Source organism: Centroberyx affinis, unplaced genomic scaffold (assembly GCF_046629955.1).
Source record: "Centroberyx affinis isolate AG114_WGS23_722 - 3 ecotype Tasmania unplaced genomic scaffold, CSIRO-AGI_Caff_v1 ptg001596l_1, whole genome shotgun sequence".
Lineage (NCBI taxonomy): Eukaryota > Metazoa > Chordata > Actinopteri > Beryciformes > Berycidae > Centroberyx > Centroberyx affinis.
Window position 1 is genome coordinate 183,811 of NW_027280043.1, and position 16,190 is coordinate 200,000.

The following is a 16,190-nucleotide window of genomic DNA, read 5'->3' on the forward strand; positions in this document are numbered from 1 at the left end:
CTTGATGATGACAGGGTGAGAAAATTCTTCAACCAATTGAATGAACTCTACACTGTATGGCCATTCTTAGTTCCAAAATAATTGACATTTTGGACATGAGGTTCTCACCTGACAGCAGTCATATATAGGATTTTGGACAATGTTAAGACTTTTTGTTTTTTTGTAAATACTGTTTAATGTCAAACCAATATCACCCTTTGCTGGATATCTGATTTTCTGGTAATGTGGTCTAGAAAGGGTAGAACTGAACAGAGACATGACACTGCAAGAAACTACTTGACTTTGTTTTGTAAATAAGATCAAAAGAAATGTGTATTTAATATTTAAAAATCTTCAGTGCAATTTTGGGATTGATAAGAGTGGATCATGTGTACGATGCTGCGTACGACACTCTGGTTCAAAACAGCGCAGCTGAGTAAAGTTCTTCACAGTTCAAACGAAACCCTCAACGGTCCAACGACAATCAAAAATGTATTTATGTACGATAAATTATTTATTTATTTGTTACCATTCCTTTGTCATTCTGATTAACTTATTTTATAATATGCCATGTTCAGTGTGTGTACTGTTCCTAATAAAGACAAACATGTACGTAACTAAACATTGTTGGTGACATAATAAATGACATAATATGGTCCAATTTAATAAGAAAACAGGTTTATTCAAAGTTATGTACAAAAATATTTGACTGTTTCTCAAAATAAGTGTACACACACACACACACACACACTCACACTTAAATCCAACAGTGTCCAGGCTAGCCTGTAGCCCAGCTAGCAAGAGGCCAGTTCATTTGGTTGTTCTTCGCTCACGGCCTTCACATACAGATGGAGAAACACTGGCAGGGAACACACTAAGTAACACATCACTAGTACATTCCCATCCAAATCATGTATTTTTTTTAGATCTGTAAATCGAATCCAAACATCTTTTCTCTCTTCCTGTCAGCCATGTCGACCTGTACATTCAGTGTTTGCTTCTCTCTGCCAAGAACTAAAATCTTTGTAATGCTAGCAGCCATAAAGACAGACTGGTAGCATGGCTAGTGAGTTAGCTGTGCCTGGATGCTCCCAGATGGCCTTCTGTGTATCTACTGCACATCGCTCAGTTCAAACCACAATGAGACTTCAGCCTTTTCCAGCATGGCTGTTTACAGTGGCTTCATTTTCATGCACTCCAGTTCTTATTCTTGTTAAACCTTTGATGACTTGCAAGTGAGTTTCCCCTTTTGCCATGAATAAACCAGTTAACAGAATATTCTCCTTTCCCTCTTTGACTAAGCAATAGCCGGTTATTTCCAATACAGAGGAAAGAAATGATGATCTCAGTATCTGTGCGATCTAATTGACACTCATGACAAATAACCTGACTGTACAGGCAATTGTACTTTTTCAATGAATCACAGATGTCAAGAATACCCGGCTGTAGGAGCTGCTGGAAATGTCAACAGCCCTAAAAAAAAAAAAAGTACCGTTGCCTGACAGGGAAAACTAAGTGTGGAAGTAAGATGTAAATAAGAGGTTTTTATGCCACAGTTAACCCGTTTAATATGGGAGTAAGCCAGGATTCTTAACTGAGTTTCTCATACTCAAAGAACCAGGGGCCGGATTCACAAATCCCTCTTAAGAAAAAAAAATCCTCTCGAAGTGCCATTTTTTTCTTAACTTTAGTCTATGCTAATGCTATTCTCAAAAACGGTTCTTATATATTTTCTTAACTTTCTTCTTATGTTTCTTCCTAAGAAAAAACTTATGAATAAATGGTATTCTTGAAATGAAAGTTCTCAAATTTGTTCTTGATTTTTTTTCTTAACTTTAAGACTTCTTCACCTGTCTTAAAACTCCTACAGTGAAAAGGTAAGCCTCTAATATCATATATGTAAACACATTTTAGACAAGTAGGTTATAGTTTTCATAGGTTCCCCACACCTAACATTAAGATGAACATTTATTGTAAAGCTTTATTTGGTGTAGGGCCAGGTAGGCCTCTGTCTCATGTCTGTTGAAAATAAGCTGCAAATTTTACAGTTACCAACAGCAACCAATGTTTAAATCTTTTCATATACTTCATCAGATGTAGTTGCCCTAAATAGGTTTTTACCCAATTGTTTTGTAGATGGAAGCACTTTGGGTTGCCTCCTAGCCTTGTCTCCTAGCCTCCTAGCCTTGTCTCCTAGCCTCAATGGCAGTAAGCCTAAAGTTTATTAACCATAATTAATTCAGGCCCTATTTTGAGAAGTTCTGAAGTAGGAAAATTAAAGATATTCATAAGAAATGAAACTGTTACTAAGAAAATATTGAGGAATTGCACTTAAGAGCCTTCTTAAGAACTTCCTAAATTTTCCTCTTATGTCATTTCTTAAGATCTATCTTAAGAACACATTGGTGAATCCAGCCCCTGGACTCTAATCCAGTTAGGATGTTTACATGTTTCGACCCAAAACCAGGTTACTGCAGTTATCAGGTTAACAGAATCCTCTCTGTATGTAAATGCAGCCACTGACTATTTTCACTCTCCCTATGTAGCCGTCGCCTCCTCCTCCTCCGTTTCCTCTGGCTCCGCCCCCCACACCTGGACACGCCCCTCCATGGCTGTCAGGAGGCGGGTCTCTGTGGGATGGAAGGACAGCGATTGGACGACAGCTTTCCCCACCGGCAGCTTCAACGACAAAGACCCCTGGAGGTAAGAACAGTAAGGAATGTTAAATGTTACTTTGCTCTTTTTTTTTAAAATTCATCTTCTGTCATTGTTTGTATCAAAAAGTTACAAATGTATTTGGTGGGCAGATTGCCCTTGGCCCAACAATCAGTTAATTTGGTTATTTTGGTGATAATCTGGATCTGGGATTTCCACCATTAGACAATTATTGTTTTTTTAGCCATAACTGTCATGCTGCGTTCATGTGCTGGTGGAAAGTTTGACATGCGGGACGTCCAAGTCTGCTGCTAACTAGGGCTGCAACTAATGATTATTTTCATTGTTGATTAATCTGACGATTATTTTCTTGATTAATCGATTAGTTGTTTGGTCTATAAAATATCAGAAAATGGTGAAAAATGTGGATCAGTGTTTCCCAAAGCCCAAGATGACGTCCTCAAATGTCTTGTTTTGTCCACAACCCAAAGATATTCAGTTTACTGTCATAGAGGAGTAAAGAAACCAGAAAATATTCACATTTAAGAAGCTGGAATCAGAGAATTTTGACTTATTTTTCTTATAAGATTACTCAAACCGATTAATCGATTATCAAAATAGTTGGCGATTAATTTAATAGTTGACAACTAATCAATTAATCGATTAATCGTTGCAGCTCTACTGCTAACCAGCATCAGAAGAGAAAAGATTAAAAAAAAACACATGAACTGTTACAGAGGCTGCAGCTTTTCAAGTTGGAGAATTGTTCAGCGTTGGTGGAAGTTCGCTTTCTACCAAGTGCCTTCCAGTTCTCTCTTGCTTTTGTCTGTATTTATATCCACTGTTGTTCTGTAAGACTCTTTGTGATGAACCCGTTGTGTTAAAGACACTTGTAACTCGACATTTACCTCCACCAGGTCCCAGCAGTAGACGTGTCCGTCCTCTGAGCAGCTCAGGACGTGGGTGTCTTTACTGGAGAGGCAGCAGTCCAGCTTATAGCCCTTCATCTTGTGTCCTGTGTACCTGAGTAAAAAAACAAAAAAACACAAAACAATGAAATCCTACCATCAACATTACCATCACAACAACATGAATCAGAACTACTTTAATCGTCGAGGTCACTAAATGTTCGGGTGACTCCGCTGCACAGGCTGTGTCAGAGACTTGTGTAGGAGGAGAGAAGTTCTATCAAAGTTTCTGCAAATTCACCAGTAGAGGTCAGAGATGACTCCAGACCCCTTAAAGATGACTCATACAGTAAAACCATAATGTGCTTTACTTTAATGCTGTCCACCATTTTGTAATTTTTCAAAAGTTGGATATCACATGTTGGAACAAAACGATTCATATCTGCTAATATATAAGAACAAAAAGTTTTAGATTTTTTTTACTGTTAAGATCCATAGGCTACTTCAAACAGGACTAATGTTTTGGTATAACAGGTAAATGTGTAAATGTGACTCTGAGGAAGGCACCTGCTATGTCGAAATGTCAGTTGTTGTCAGTTGTCTATTTATTAACATTTATAAACATTCAACCTTTGTAAATTTGTAAATGTGTAAATTTAATTTAACTGGTGCCTTTTATTTTTAAGTTGTACTTGCACAAGTCTTTCGTAACATTATGCTGCTATTACTGCTTTTACTACTGCTTTTATTTATTTGTTTTATTTTAACTACACCGAGAGAAGCCAGGCCAAATTTCATTGTACCTGAGTATAATGACAATAAAGATCATTCTATTCTATTCTATTGTTTTATTCTTGTCCTTTCACAATAAAATATTAGTGCTGTAACTGTTAAGCGCTCTGGGCTCTGTCTGTGGGTTTGTCCTTTTGGAAGAACTAATTAGAGCTCCTGTGTTTGGTTAAGCGGCCGGTTTGGAGCGAGGTAGGACAGACTTCTCTCTCTTTTAGAACTTTTAATTTGGATTTTTAAAATGAAATCCACCTCCTGAATCGGCCCAACCCTGCTGGGGAAACGCCCGCCGCCTGTCTGAACGCTACTCACTCTCCCAGCATTTCCCCGGTGCTTTTGTCCAGCAGTCTGACTGTGGAGTCCAGAGTGGAGGTCAGGGTGCACTGTCCGTCCTGACTGAAGCACACACACGTGATGGGGCCTGGAACACACACACACACACACACACTCACACTGTTAGAAGGTTCTATTTCCCGAGAAAACACCCCTACCCCCTCCACCTACTCACATTTTCAACTGCTCAACAAAAAACCCCCAAAAAAAACAACAACTGCTCGACGATGGAGGACAGTGGTACGAGTAAACAACCGGCATCACAACACATTTCATTCTCAAGCAATGAAAAAAAAGCAGTATTATTATTTCAGCATTCATCATGGTGATACAGTGACTTCTTCACTAGACATTTCTACTCTAACCAGCTAGCTTACTCCTCTCTACTGTGAAAATGTGACTTTATTATTTGTGTCATTTGTGTTTAAAAAAGTACAAACACAGTTACTGACTGTTGATGAAGTCCACATGCAGCTGTCCCATTCTCAGGTCGTAGCGCCTCAGTCTGCCATCCACCGACCTGAACAGAAGATGCTGAGTGTTTACAGAATATTGTGTCTGAGTAACATTGGTTGTGGGCATCGTTGGTCAGTTCATTCTACTGTTTCACTCAGTCTAAGTCACTCTGGATAAGAGCGTCACCTGTTATTGTAATGTAGGGAATATTCACAACAAGCTTGCACCAATTTAATCCTTCTCTAGGACACAGAAAGATGCCGATATGCAACAAAAGTGCATGTGTGATATTTCAAAATGATAAAATTGGAGTCACTTGAAGACTTTCTCAATGTGCTATTAGCAACTTTGTTTCAGTAACCTGCAGAAAAAGAATCCATCAAAATCAACTCTAATAAGAATTGTATTGGCTTTCGTTGCACATAGTATTTCCGCTTCTCTGACCCGGTCAGCAGCTCGTGTTGCACCACCTTCAGGCTGCTGACGCCGTCCCGGGCCTCGTCCAGAACCTGGATGGGCTCAAACCTGCGGGACCTGGTGTCCCAGCACCGCACCGTCCCGTCTATGGACCCTGCATGGTGAGAAAACACACACACACACACACACACACACACAGAAAACACACACAACACAAACAGATAAACACACTAATTTTATTGAGGAAGTACTGAATCACAATTAGAATCAGTTTAATGATCAGACAGATTTATGTGGAGGAAACAGCCTTGATGAGTTTATGTACGTTACACAAATGCAGCATAGGACACAATGTATATCAGATATATTCAACAGTGTATTGTGTATTGTATGTGTATGTGAGAGACTCACCAGACAAAATGACAGTTGCCTCCTCATTGAATTGGACACAGTTGACTTTCTGTAAACAGAAGATTGAAGTCAGAGGAGGAAACTTGAGCTTGTTCCTTTTCCCTCACATCATCCTCACTCCTTTCTTCTCACAACAGCTGACACACAACGCTTGGATAATGTAATGCAATGCAGTGCTGTTCCTCTCAGAGTTTGTAGTTTATTTCCTTACATGTATAAAATCAAACATTTTTGATTTTATGAAAGAGGAAAAACAAGGCAACAGTAAACGTGTCGCCCTCCATGAATGATGCAGTCTTGCTCTGGGACAATCAGCAACAAATCAGTCCCATTTTTGTCTTCTAACTGTATGGTGTGTTCACATGCCGGCGGGAAAGTCCGACATCCGGGACTAAAGTCGGCTGCTAAACAGCGTTGTATTCATGTGCTATTTTATTGGAAAATCAAACCTGGAAGTCAAATGATGAACAAACACGTCCTGAAAAGGATAATGTGGATTTGGCTGCTTCTTACTTTAAAAAAGCACTTTCTACCTACAAAACTACCAGTTTCTTCGCGAGAACAATGATCAATCTACTTGGTCAGGTATGTGACCAAGTAGATTTTAAGCGCCTAAGTATATTATTCAGATTTTTACACCATGTTGAGAAGATTTATATCATAACCTGGAAACTTGACCAGCACAAATTTCCAACTTCATCATCTGATTTTGACTGGTGTTCATGTGAAATTTATGAAATGTGAAGTATGAAAATTTGTTCTTCTGATATATCCATTGGTACGTGAATGTGGGTTAGTGTCACCTTTGGGACAATGAGTGTAATCAGAGTGTAATGCATTAGTGAGATGCATCATTTTGCCAAGTTTCATCAAAGTCTGATTAGTGTTGTCTGAACAAATGAACGGAGGCCACAGTCGCAAAAATGCGAAACTGCGCTGGTGAGAGAAAAACAAACCTGAACGGCTTTAAAAATGTCCACTAAAAAATAAATCAACAGAGAGTCATTAGCAGCAGAACTGACCCCGGCGTGACCCCTGAGTTTCCGTGTGACCTGTCCCGAGGCGACGTCCCACAGGATCACCGTCTTGTCGGAGCTACAGGAGCAAAGCTGGCTGTTGTCATAGGAACTGTGGAAGCAGCCAATGAGAACACAAGCACCGTTATAATTCATGCATGTGGGCAAAAAGTTATTATATTTGTACTTATTTATATTGGGTTTTTTTTACCTTAACGATGTGTGGATGTCAATATGTGTCTGTCTATCTACCTATCTAAACAGCATCAATCCTCCTAGTAATGCTGTCATGCAACTCCTGAACTGTGTGCAGAACTGTGGTCATTTCGAGGTCGTAGTTTTATAGTTTTATTTAACTAGCATTATCCTAACCTTATCCTGTGTCCATCTAATCCTGTCAGTGAGCTTCGACTTACAATCACTGTGGTTATTTTGAAACTGTAGTTTTGTAGTGTCTAGCATCCGTCTACCAAGCTGTGCCCCCTGTTCCTCTTTGCTGATACAGTTTGTCTGTGTTTTGCATAAGTTGTCATGATTTTCCAGAGTGTTCCCCTGGCCACATTAAACAATTTTGCAGTTTTTGTGACCGATGCTCCTGCAATTCAGGCTCAGGCTATCTGGCCTCTTCTGGACTCTGACAGTTGTCTTGTGCAGCTTTTAAAATGTAGCCAAAAAAGTGGTGATTGTTAGATCTGTTTTAAAGCTGACACATGCTGAATTCAACTTAGTACAATTTGCCTCTGTAGTTACTTTGAAATTAAAGCCCTTATTCATGTGGTGTTTTCATTGTTTTGTACATCTCCGGTATCTATCTATCCATCTATCTATCTATCTATCTATCTATCTATCTGACATTTCAACACCCACATTCTTCCTGTTTTTTCATGTTATTGAGATTATTGTTTGGCTTGAGTAGTCTAAGAGCAAAATGAAACCAGAATGCATGGTTTGGGTCTCAGTAACTACACAACAAGAAACAAATTTAGACAGAAAGGCACATTTAAAATGTTTGGTAAAATCATCTGCAGTTGACAAAACACTGGTGCTGGTCTGTTATCCTTTAAGACTCACTTGCTCTTCTTCAGCAATGCACTGCTTCACATACATCATGCCATTTTAAAACTATAGGCTTCTTAGTGTAGAGGAGGCAGTAAAAAAGTCTGTCACCCGTCGGCATCCAGGACCTCGTACCCGTGGCCGCTGTAGGTCTTCAGCAGAGTGCCTCGGCTCACACTCCACAGCTTCAGGGATTTGTCGCTGCCGCAGGACAGCACGTAGTTCCCATCAGCTGACGGAGGAGGGAGAGGGGAGAGAGGAGAGGGGAGAGGAGGGAGATGTGACATATCTACCAGGACAGAAAGCCATTTGGTGGATGCTTTTATCCACAGCGCCTGACTGTGCACTGTGTGTGAACGCACACATTTTAGCGTGGGTTGTGCCAGTGCATCGGCAAATTAACAGGGTACAGATTAGGATACCACATGTACAACAGCTATGTAGATAGCAGAGGTGGGGACTCGATTCACATGACTTGGACTCGAGTCCCAGTTTTAATCGCTTGAGACTTCACTTGATGCATGAAGAGAAGACTTCAGACCTGACTTGACTTGGGTTCTGGTGACTTGGGACTCGACTCTTGACTTGTGCTTTGATGACTTGAAAAGGTTTCTAAAGTCTTGACTTGAGATCTTGTGTTTGTGTAAATGACTCGGATTGAAAGTGATGAGATTTGTTCCAGCAGACGACTGAATTTAAATTCTGTTTTCTGAATTTGTATGGAATGATTGAATTTATTTAAGTTGAAACTGATTATAGAAATCAAACTCATGATGCTCTTACCAAGTTTTTATCCTATTAAAACCAGATTGCATTGAAATGTTTTTTCTAAGATATTAAATTGATACTTGACTGGATTTGTTCTGCCTTAACTTGGTGTTCTACATTTAGACTTGAGACTTGACATTAATAACATTGACTTGACTTCGTAATCTACATTTAGACTTGGGACTTGACACTTGTGCCTCAAGACTCGAGCACAGATGACTTGGTCACACCTCTGGTAGTTAGTGCTATGCTCTACCCATTGGTTATACAGGTGCACAAACTACAAATATGTAATATATTTTTGGGTGAGCGCCTGGCTTGGATGTTGGAGGACAGTGGGGTGGGTGGGTGAGAGCTGGTATGTCACCGATATGAAGACTATAGTCAGATGTTATGAAGCATATTTGGGTGTCTGGGATTTCTGATGACACCCGCTACATGAAATCTACCCACAACCTACCTCCAGTCCAGACACCCGTAATGTTTAGTCTCTTACCGTTGAAGCGGACGGCCCTGACAGCCCCCTGCTGACAGTCTACAGTCCTGAGCAGGTGCTGGGGCAGCTGGGGAGCCTGGGGTTTAGGCAGGGGGAACGACATCACTTCATCTGTGTGCCATGGGGATAAGCACAACACCAGCATGTCAGCAGTACTGCAGCAAGTCTTCACTTCATTATAGCTGACTGTCAGTGTTTGTTTTATTTCTTTACTTTGCAGCACTTTGTACACTTGCAAGCTTGAAAACTGCTAGACAAACAAAGCTATTACTAGAAATAACTGATCAGATGTGCACTATCTGCATGATTTAGCTTATGGACTAATACATTTCTTATCTAGTTATTATCTTGAAACGTAACAAATGAACTGAGACAAAAGTAGAGTGTTTTACTGACTAGTATTTAGCTCTGTAGATAGTAATTTCCACCCCCTAGTAGCAATTTCCTGCCATTTACTTACTTGAAATGTTCTTCCAAAGAGTTAAATTTCACGGCTGTGCCATGATAACTTTCCAAATCGATATTATAGTATGAATGTAACAAGGCTTCATGCACAGTTTCTACAATCTTCTATTCATTTCATCTCTCTGTCGCCCCAGTCTCACGCATTTCCGTTAGTACACGCGATGCATACTGGGATCAAATCTTCACATCAAAATAAAAGTTCAAAAGCGTTCTCCCTGTTTCTTCTTGGCGTGTGTAAATCAGGTTCAGCTTTTATTTTGAAACCGGCCGGAACTGTCAACTTTTCAGTCCATTCACGAAGTAGCCGATCAGCTGTCTGACTACCACTGGGTTTATATTTTTTTATTAATAATCACAACAATAGGACATTTCGACATAACATGTCTTCTAACAACATGGCAGACCCGAGAAGACAAAATAAGATTTTGCGGTATGTTATACAGAAAATAGCTTTCCTTGATGGAGTTGGCTAGCTAGCTGTCGACGAATCTAGCTAGCGTGGCTAACGGCAGCTAACCTTTAGCTCAGTCAGCGGAGGCTAAAGCGATTAGCACTTAGCTATAGGATTTAAATGCCATTGAACAGTCGTCCTAAGACGGTTATTACCTAATATTAAGTTGGCTGTCAACATTTTGACTGTTTTGCGATTCAAAATTGCCATAAAAACGGGCAGCTCGCCCTTTAACAGCTGGATAGTATTGTTTTAAAACTATAGGGACGACTATCTGTCATTTCGTCATGGTGTTTCATAGCTGCTTACCCAGGCCAGTCTCATTAATGACAGTCTGGTACTTTAGTAACTCACATTACTATTATGCTTCCATTCAGCTGGTTATTAATGTTTTCTACATTCTTGGTGTGATCAGAATGAGAAACACTTTATTTGCCACGCACAATAAAAATATAGTGATCTGTCTTTCTGACATTAGTGCAAAAAGAAGTGACAACTATAGTCAATTTGTCAACTCAAGTGACATGTACATACTGATAAACATATACTAGTGACAGGACCTCACATTAAGTAGAAAGGGACAATGCAAGACATAGTACAATACACAGTAGCCTGTACATATCACTCTACAGGTAAACATTCAGTATCTGTTATATTGTTGTATGTTTGGTCAATATCTGTGTGTTGTTGCAGGTATAAGCCCCCCAGCACAGAGACCAACCCCACCCTGGAAGACCCCACCCCCGACTACATGAACCTGCTCGGCATGATCTTCAGCATGTGTGGACTGATGCTCAAGGTGACCTACACACACACACACACACACACACACACACAGACAGTCCCATCCTCTGGTGTGTGTGTGTGTGTGTGTGACCACGGCCACACTGAAACTCTGCCAGACTCTCTCCCCTCCCCCATCTTCTGCCTGGGTGTGTGTGTGTGTGTGTGTGTGTGTGTGTGTGTGTGTGTGTGTGTGTGTGTGTGTGTGTGTTTGTGACCACACTAAAGGGGTGTTGCCCCAAAAGGGAGGATATTTGTCCATCCCGCTCATTCCATTTAGAAGATTAAAGGTAAACTCACCTTTTAGATGGTGGGCTGAAGGGCAGCGGCTGCCTTTCAGCACAGAGGACACAAACACAGAGGGGGATGGGGGGGTGGGGGTGGGGGGGCTGTTTGGCTGCTAGGTCTCTCAGTGGATTATTTCACTAACTGATTGTTTGGTTTTTAGTCAGCACAGCATTCTTTTTGGATTAGTTGGTTTTAAATGTGTCTTCAAAACATTTCAAAAACCAGTGTGCCAAAAATAGTGTAAAACAAAAAAAAAACCTTCAAAAGACGGTGCTCTTTGGTTTGGAGTATGTAACTGAATGACACAAAAGTCCAAGGCACTCTTCTTTGAACATTAAAAAGCCTTTATGGGCTCATCGAGACATTTAAAAACACAACACTTGAACGCGTTTCAGCATTGGCCTTCATCAGGAAGCTTCAAACAATTCATGTTCAAACAGCTAGTTACTTTTAAATGTGTCTTCAAAACATATTGCTCGTTTCCAGTAAAAACTCTCAGCACAGGCCAATATTCACAAATATTATGTAGATCTCAATAGGCAGAGCATGGCGCTAACACCGCCAGCTTTAGGGTTTCCATCCCCACAGCAGCCGCTCATGCTACAAATGCACTCATAGTACTGTATGTTGTTACAGGGAGTGTACAAAAATAACAGAAACCCATAACAATATATGAATATCAAGTACCTTGTCATCCAAGCCCTGAACTGTGTGTAGTGGGATATTGGACCATTCTTCAAGAAGGAAAGGTTCCGATTCTTTGAAGGATGAAGGAGCTAGAAATCTACTTTGCATGCTGACCTCCACAACGTCTCATAAGTATAGATCTGGTGATTGGATGAGGCCATGAAATGTGTTTGACTTCATCCTGGTGTGAAGCCACCACACCTGCTTCTGCTGTATGGGGCTATTATCATCTTAAAATATGGGAACTTCAGGTCCTGTAAAATGTCATGAAGTCTTCTTTGCTAACCTTAAACTAGCTTAAAGTCAAAACACCAAATAGAGGAGCAGTGTGGGGCCTTGTTCACTCAGCCTGTGTGTTGTGTTTGTGTTCCAGTTGAAGTGGTGTGCGTGGATAGCAGTCTACTGCTCCTTCATCAGCTTTGCTAACTCCAGAAGCTCAGAGGACACCAAACAGATGATGAGCAGCTTCATGTGAGTATGAAATGATATGTGTGTGTACAGTACATATATGTGTGTGTGTGCCTGCAGTGCATCATTCCCACACTAATTTGTGTGTGTAAAAAATGAGAAAAGGGGGGGATGTGACTGCCCAGATCTGCTATGATCAAAAAATAAAGCAATAAGTGCTCTTATAATGACTTATTATAAACATATTCAAGCTACACAAGGCAACTTCACATGTTGGCAGCTTCAAATGGCAGCAAGTAACTAAACTTTTAACGTTAGTGAGTCCAGCTTTCTCTGGACGGAGCGCTGCTCACTACTGTTTAGGAGGCAGTTTGGATTTTGCTCTTAAGATTTAATTTGTCACTTCCTATGGGCAGAGAAGTGTCCATACCCAACCCCAGAATTTAATGTGGGCAAACGGAGAATCTACAGCCAGCGGATGGGACGCTCTTCTCTGTTGCTGCCCCACTTTGTGTTTTAGGCTGATAAGAGGGGTGTATTTTTACATTAAAATCTTGCCTAGTGCAGCTTTAAAACCTACTTGCTTCTACCTGCCACTGGGACTCTAGACAGGCTTTAACTTTAATGTCCAAAAAGCTTTTAACTGTGACCTCCAGGGATGGCACATTTCCATTTGCTTATAAAAGTGTAGTACAGTAGGGCAGCTGTCCAGGGAAGCTGGGTTGGGCCCCTCAGACAGATTTGCAGTGAGGAAATGCGTTCCGGTCCATTGGCTAGATGAGGCCATACTGAAGACGAGCCTGATGCACTCATAGTTTAGTAACGCAAAATGTTTGGCTCAGCAAGTAATGTCAGAGGATGAACTTAATGTGCCAGCCTCGGCTACGTAGACGCTGGTTCAAGGCCAGTTTTAGGTCATTTCTCAATAGCCGGGATATGATGTAACTATCCCTTGTGTTATTAAACAAAGGTGAGTGCGTTCATAGACACCTGGAGGGGATGTAAGAAGAAAGGAGGGGTGAGTGAGAGCAGGTATGTCATTAGAGGTTATCAAGTGTTAACCTCCCACCACAGATGTTGGGTTGAATTGGCCCCACAACACCCTCAGCACTACATTCTGGTGGCTGGTACCTGCCCTTTATACCGGCTGTCAGCCCTGACCAGACATACTCTCACCTACATTAGAAACGATTAGTCAATTAATCAATTAGTCGATCGCCAGAAAATGAATCCATTATAATTTTGATAATCGATTAATAGTTTTAGTCATTTACCAATTAAAAATACCAAACATTTGCTAGTTACAGCTTCACAAATGCTAAGATTTGCTGCGTTTCATATCATTATACAATAATACTTTGGGGATTTTTTGGCTGCTCAGACTAAGTAAAAAACAAAATTAAGACATCACTTTGGGCTCTGGTAAATTGTCATGGGTATTTCAAATTTTTGACATTTTATAGACTAAATAATAAATTGATTAATTGAAAAAAATAAGTGATCGATTAATTGATAATGAAAACTGTTGATAGTTGCAGTCCTACTAGACAGGGACAGTGCTACTGACAGTGCAGATACACTTACAGGCCGGTCACACCGCTGCCATTTTCTTCACCTTCTGTTCATTTCAGCGGAACAGTGTGCAACTTCAGTTCACTTTGCTCACCTGGTGCAGAGCTCACATTTGGTTCAGCTTCGACCCGAGTGTCAGAGCTGACCTGAGAGTCTCACCAATGCTCAACCAGCATGAAAGGACTGGTGGGATAGACCCGACCCCCTTCTGCCAACATCGAGGAAGCACTCATTGGTGTCAAGTCATCACAGTATTTTATATTAACATGATAGCCAAAGCATCTTTTGGTTGTGAATCAAGTCAAGTTCAACATGGCCAGCTAGCAATTCAAAGCAAGTCAATGCTGTTCTACTGGCCAGTCTGGCCAAAAGTCTGCCACTAGCACTAAATCAAATGTGTGGTTTTGCCACAGCGTGCCAATAAATTTCGCCAATCCGAGCACTTCCTGGTGTAACCGAGCCTATAGGGTTACAAATGAAATAAAATGAATAAATATTTTTTCTTTCTCTCATTCTTTTCTCTCCACTAAGCTTTAGTGTGGCCTTTCTCATTTCCATCAACATTTTTGAATCACCGTTTTGCTGGTAAACTTGACATTCAAAGTGATATTTCACTTCGGTAGAATTTCTTATTTTTTCGCATTTACCTGAATCTCCACAGGAGTTCCTGAATGTTTAACCATCAACACTGGCTGCTCCAGGGAACCATTGTCACCCAACACTCATTTAATTTCATTTTCAAAGCCAAGTCTGAAAACCATACTTGTAACACATCTACAAAGAAAGAAAATGTAGATCCTGATGATATTATTTGATGCTGTAAAAAAATAACAAATGGAACCTTTTGGAGGACCAACAATACTTTTTAATGGGCCTGAATTCTTCTTTTGTCTCCCATTCTCCCCTCTGTCTGCAGGCTGTCCATCTCAGCAGTTGTGATGTCCTACCTCCAGAACCCACAGCCGATGTCGCCGCCATGGTAACCAAGGACCAATCACAGCAGAGCGTGGAAGTATATATTGTTGGTGCTGGAGCGGGAGACGAGGCAGCTGATTGGCCCACTGGCCATCGGGGAGGGAAAAAAAAACAAAAGACGGAAAGGAAGATAATGTGAAAGAAGAGAGGTGGTCAGTAACAAGGACACTAGACCAAAATGGAGAGATCAGATGGATCCTTGCACTCCGTTCTCATTTTTTTTTCTCTATTCAATCTTTTCTAAGTCCTTTGTTTCTTGATGAAAACGTTGAAATATTACTGTTTGGTTGACCTGCTGCAGGTTGTCGGAAATAAAGTCGTACGGTTTTAAAAGTAACTGCTGTGCTTGTGTTTGTCTTTGGAAGAAGATGCTAATGCACTGAACACATAAACCCCACCTCACCCACAGATGAACAGTCTATAGGAAGGATTATATGTCTATTTAACATTAAGATATGAAAAAACTTACAGTACAGAATTATTTTGTTTTCTTGTACGGAATCATTCTGTATGGGAGTTGTGCGTGTGCACTTTCATGTCTCATTGATCCGGGGATTTTTCCTAGTCTTCTCTCTATTCAGGAGCTGCTATCAACAGCCTGCTAATCAACCACCCACCCACCCACACACACACACACACACACACACACACACACACACACACACACACACACACTTTGCTTTAATCTTCAAAGCCTTAAATCTATCCCTTTCAAACCTCTATCTAGTAAGGCCTCTAAAGCACTGCTCTTTCTGCTCTACAACACAAGCAGACACACACTGCCTTCATCGCTTCTGTTTGTGTGTGTGTGTGTGTGTGTGTGTGTGTGTGTGTGTGCTGACAACAGACAGGGAGTAGGGGAGTCAGCTGGATCTGAAACTGATTTAGTGGCCTTATAACTCATGTCTGCCGAGGCCTGGCTCTGCTCCGGCCGCGCCGACTGGGCATTTCAGCCGCCAGCAGCCACCGTCTCAGCAAACTCTGCTGCTTTTTCCCTGATTTGGTCCCGACTTACAGAAGCATCCCAAAACGCCAACTGGGTCTTTTCCATTTATTGAGGAAGAAGGCTTAAACAACTCCTTTTACCCTATTGTTGTGGTTTTTTAAAAAACGTGTCTGCCCCCAGTCAGAATGATGCATTTGTTGTTGATTGTTATCAGAGGAGAGGATATTGAATTTGTCTGTGTCAGCAGTTATCGTCAGCATTGATCGGTGGGCTGCGTAATTTGGATATTAAAAACTGTCACAGTTTGCTGGATGTAGATCTCGAAGTTCAG

General features: G+C 40.9%; 2 protein-coding genes across 2 annotated transcripts; one reads left to right on the forward strand and one right to left on the reverse strand.

Annotated features, from left to right (window-relative positions):
- Window positions 1-659: 659 nt before the first annotated feature.
- On the reverse strand, window positions 660-9,882 carry wdr83 (WD repeat domain containing 83). Its single transcript, XM_071527964.1, has 10 exons — window positions 9,745-9,882; window positions 9,285-9,395; window positions 8,132-8,252; window positions 6,971-7,076; window positions 5,949-5,997; window positions 5,565-5,691; window positions 5,117-5,184; window positions 4,644-4,752; window positions 3,543-3,657; window positions 660-2,676 (listed from the first exon to the last, which is right to left on the reverse strand). Exons 2-10 carry the CDS (start codon window positions 9,385-9,387, stop codon window positions 2,518-2,520), a joined length of 957 nt encoding a protein of 318 aa, XP_071384065.1. The 5' UTR covers window positions 9,388-9,395; window positions 9,745-9,882; the 3' UTR covers window positions 660-2,517.
- Window positions 9,883-10,028: 146 nt separating this feature from the next.
- wdr83os (WD repeat domain 83 opposite strand) lies at window positions 10,029-15,250 on the forward strand. Its single transcript, XM_071527963.1, has 4 exons — window positions 10,029-10,179; window positions 10,894-10,999; window positions 12,332-12,429; window positions 14,855-15,250. The coding sequence occupies exons 1-4, from the start codon at window positions 10,130-10,132 to the stop codon at window positions 14,919-14,921; spliced, it is 321 nt and encodes a 106-aa protein (XP_071384064.1). The 5' UTR covers window positions 10,029-10,129; the 3' UTR covers window positions 14,922-15,250.
- Window positions 15,251-16,190: the final 940 nt, after the last annotated feature.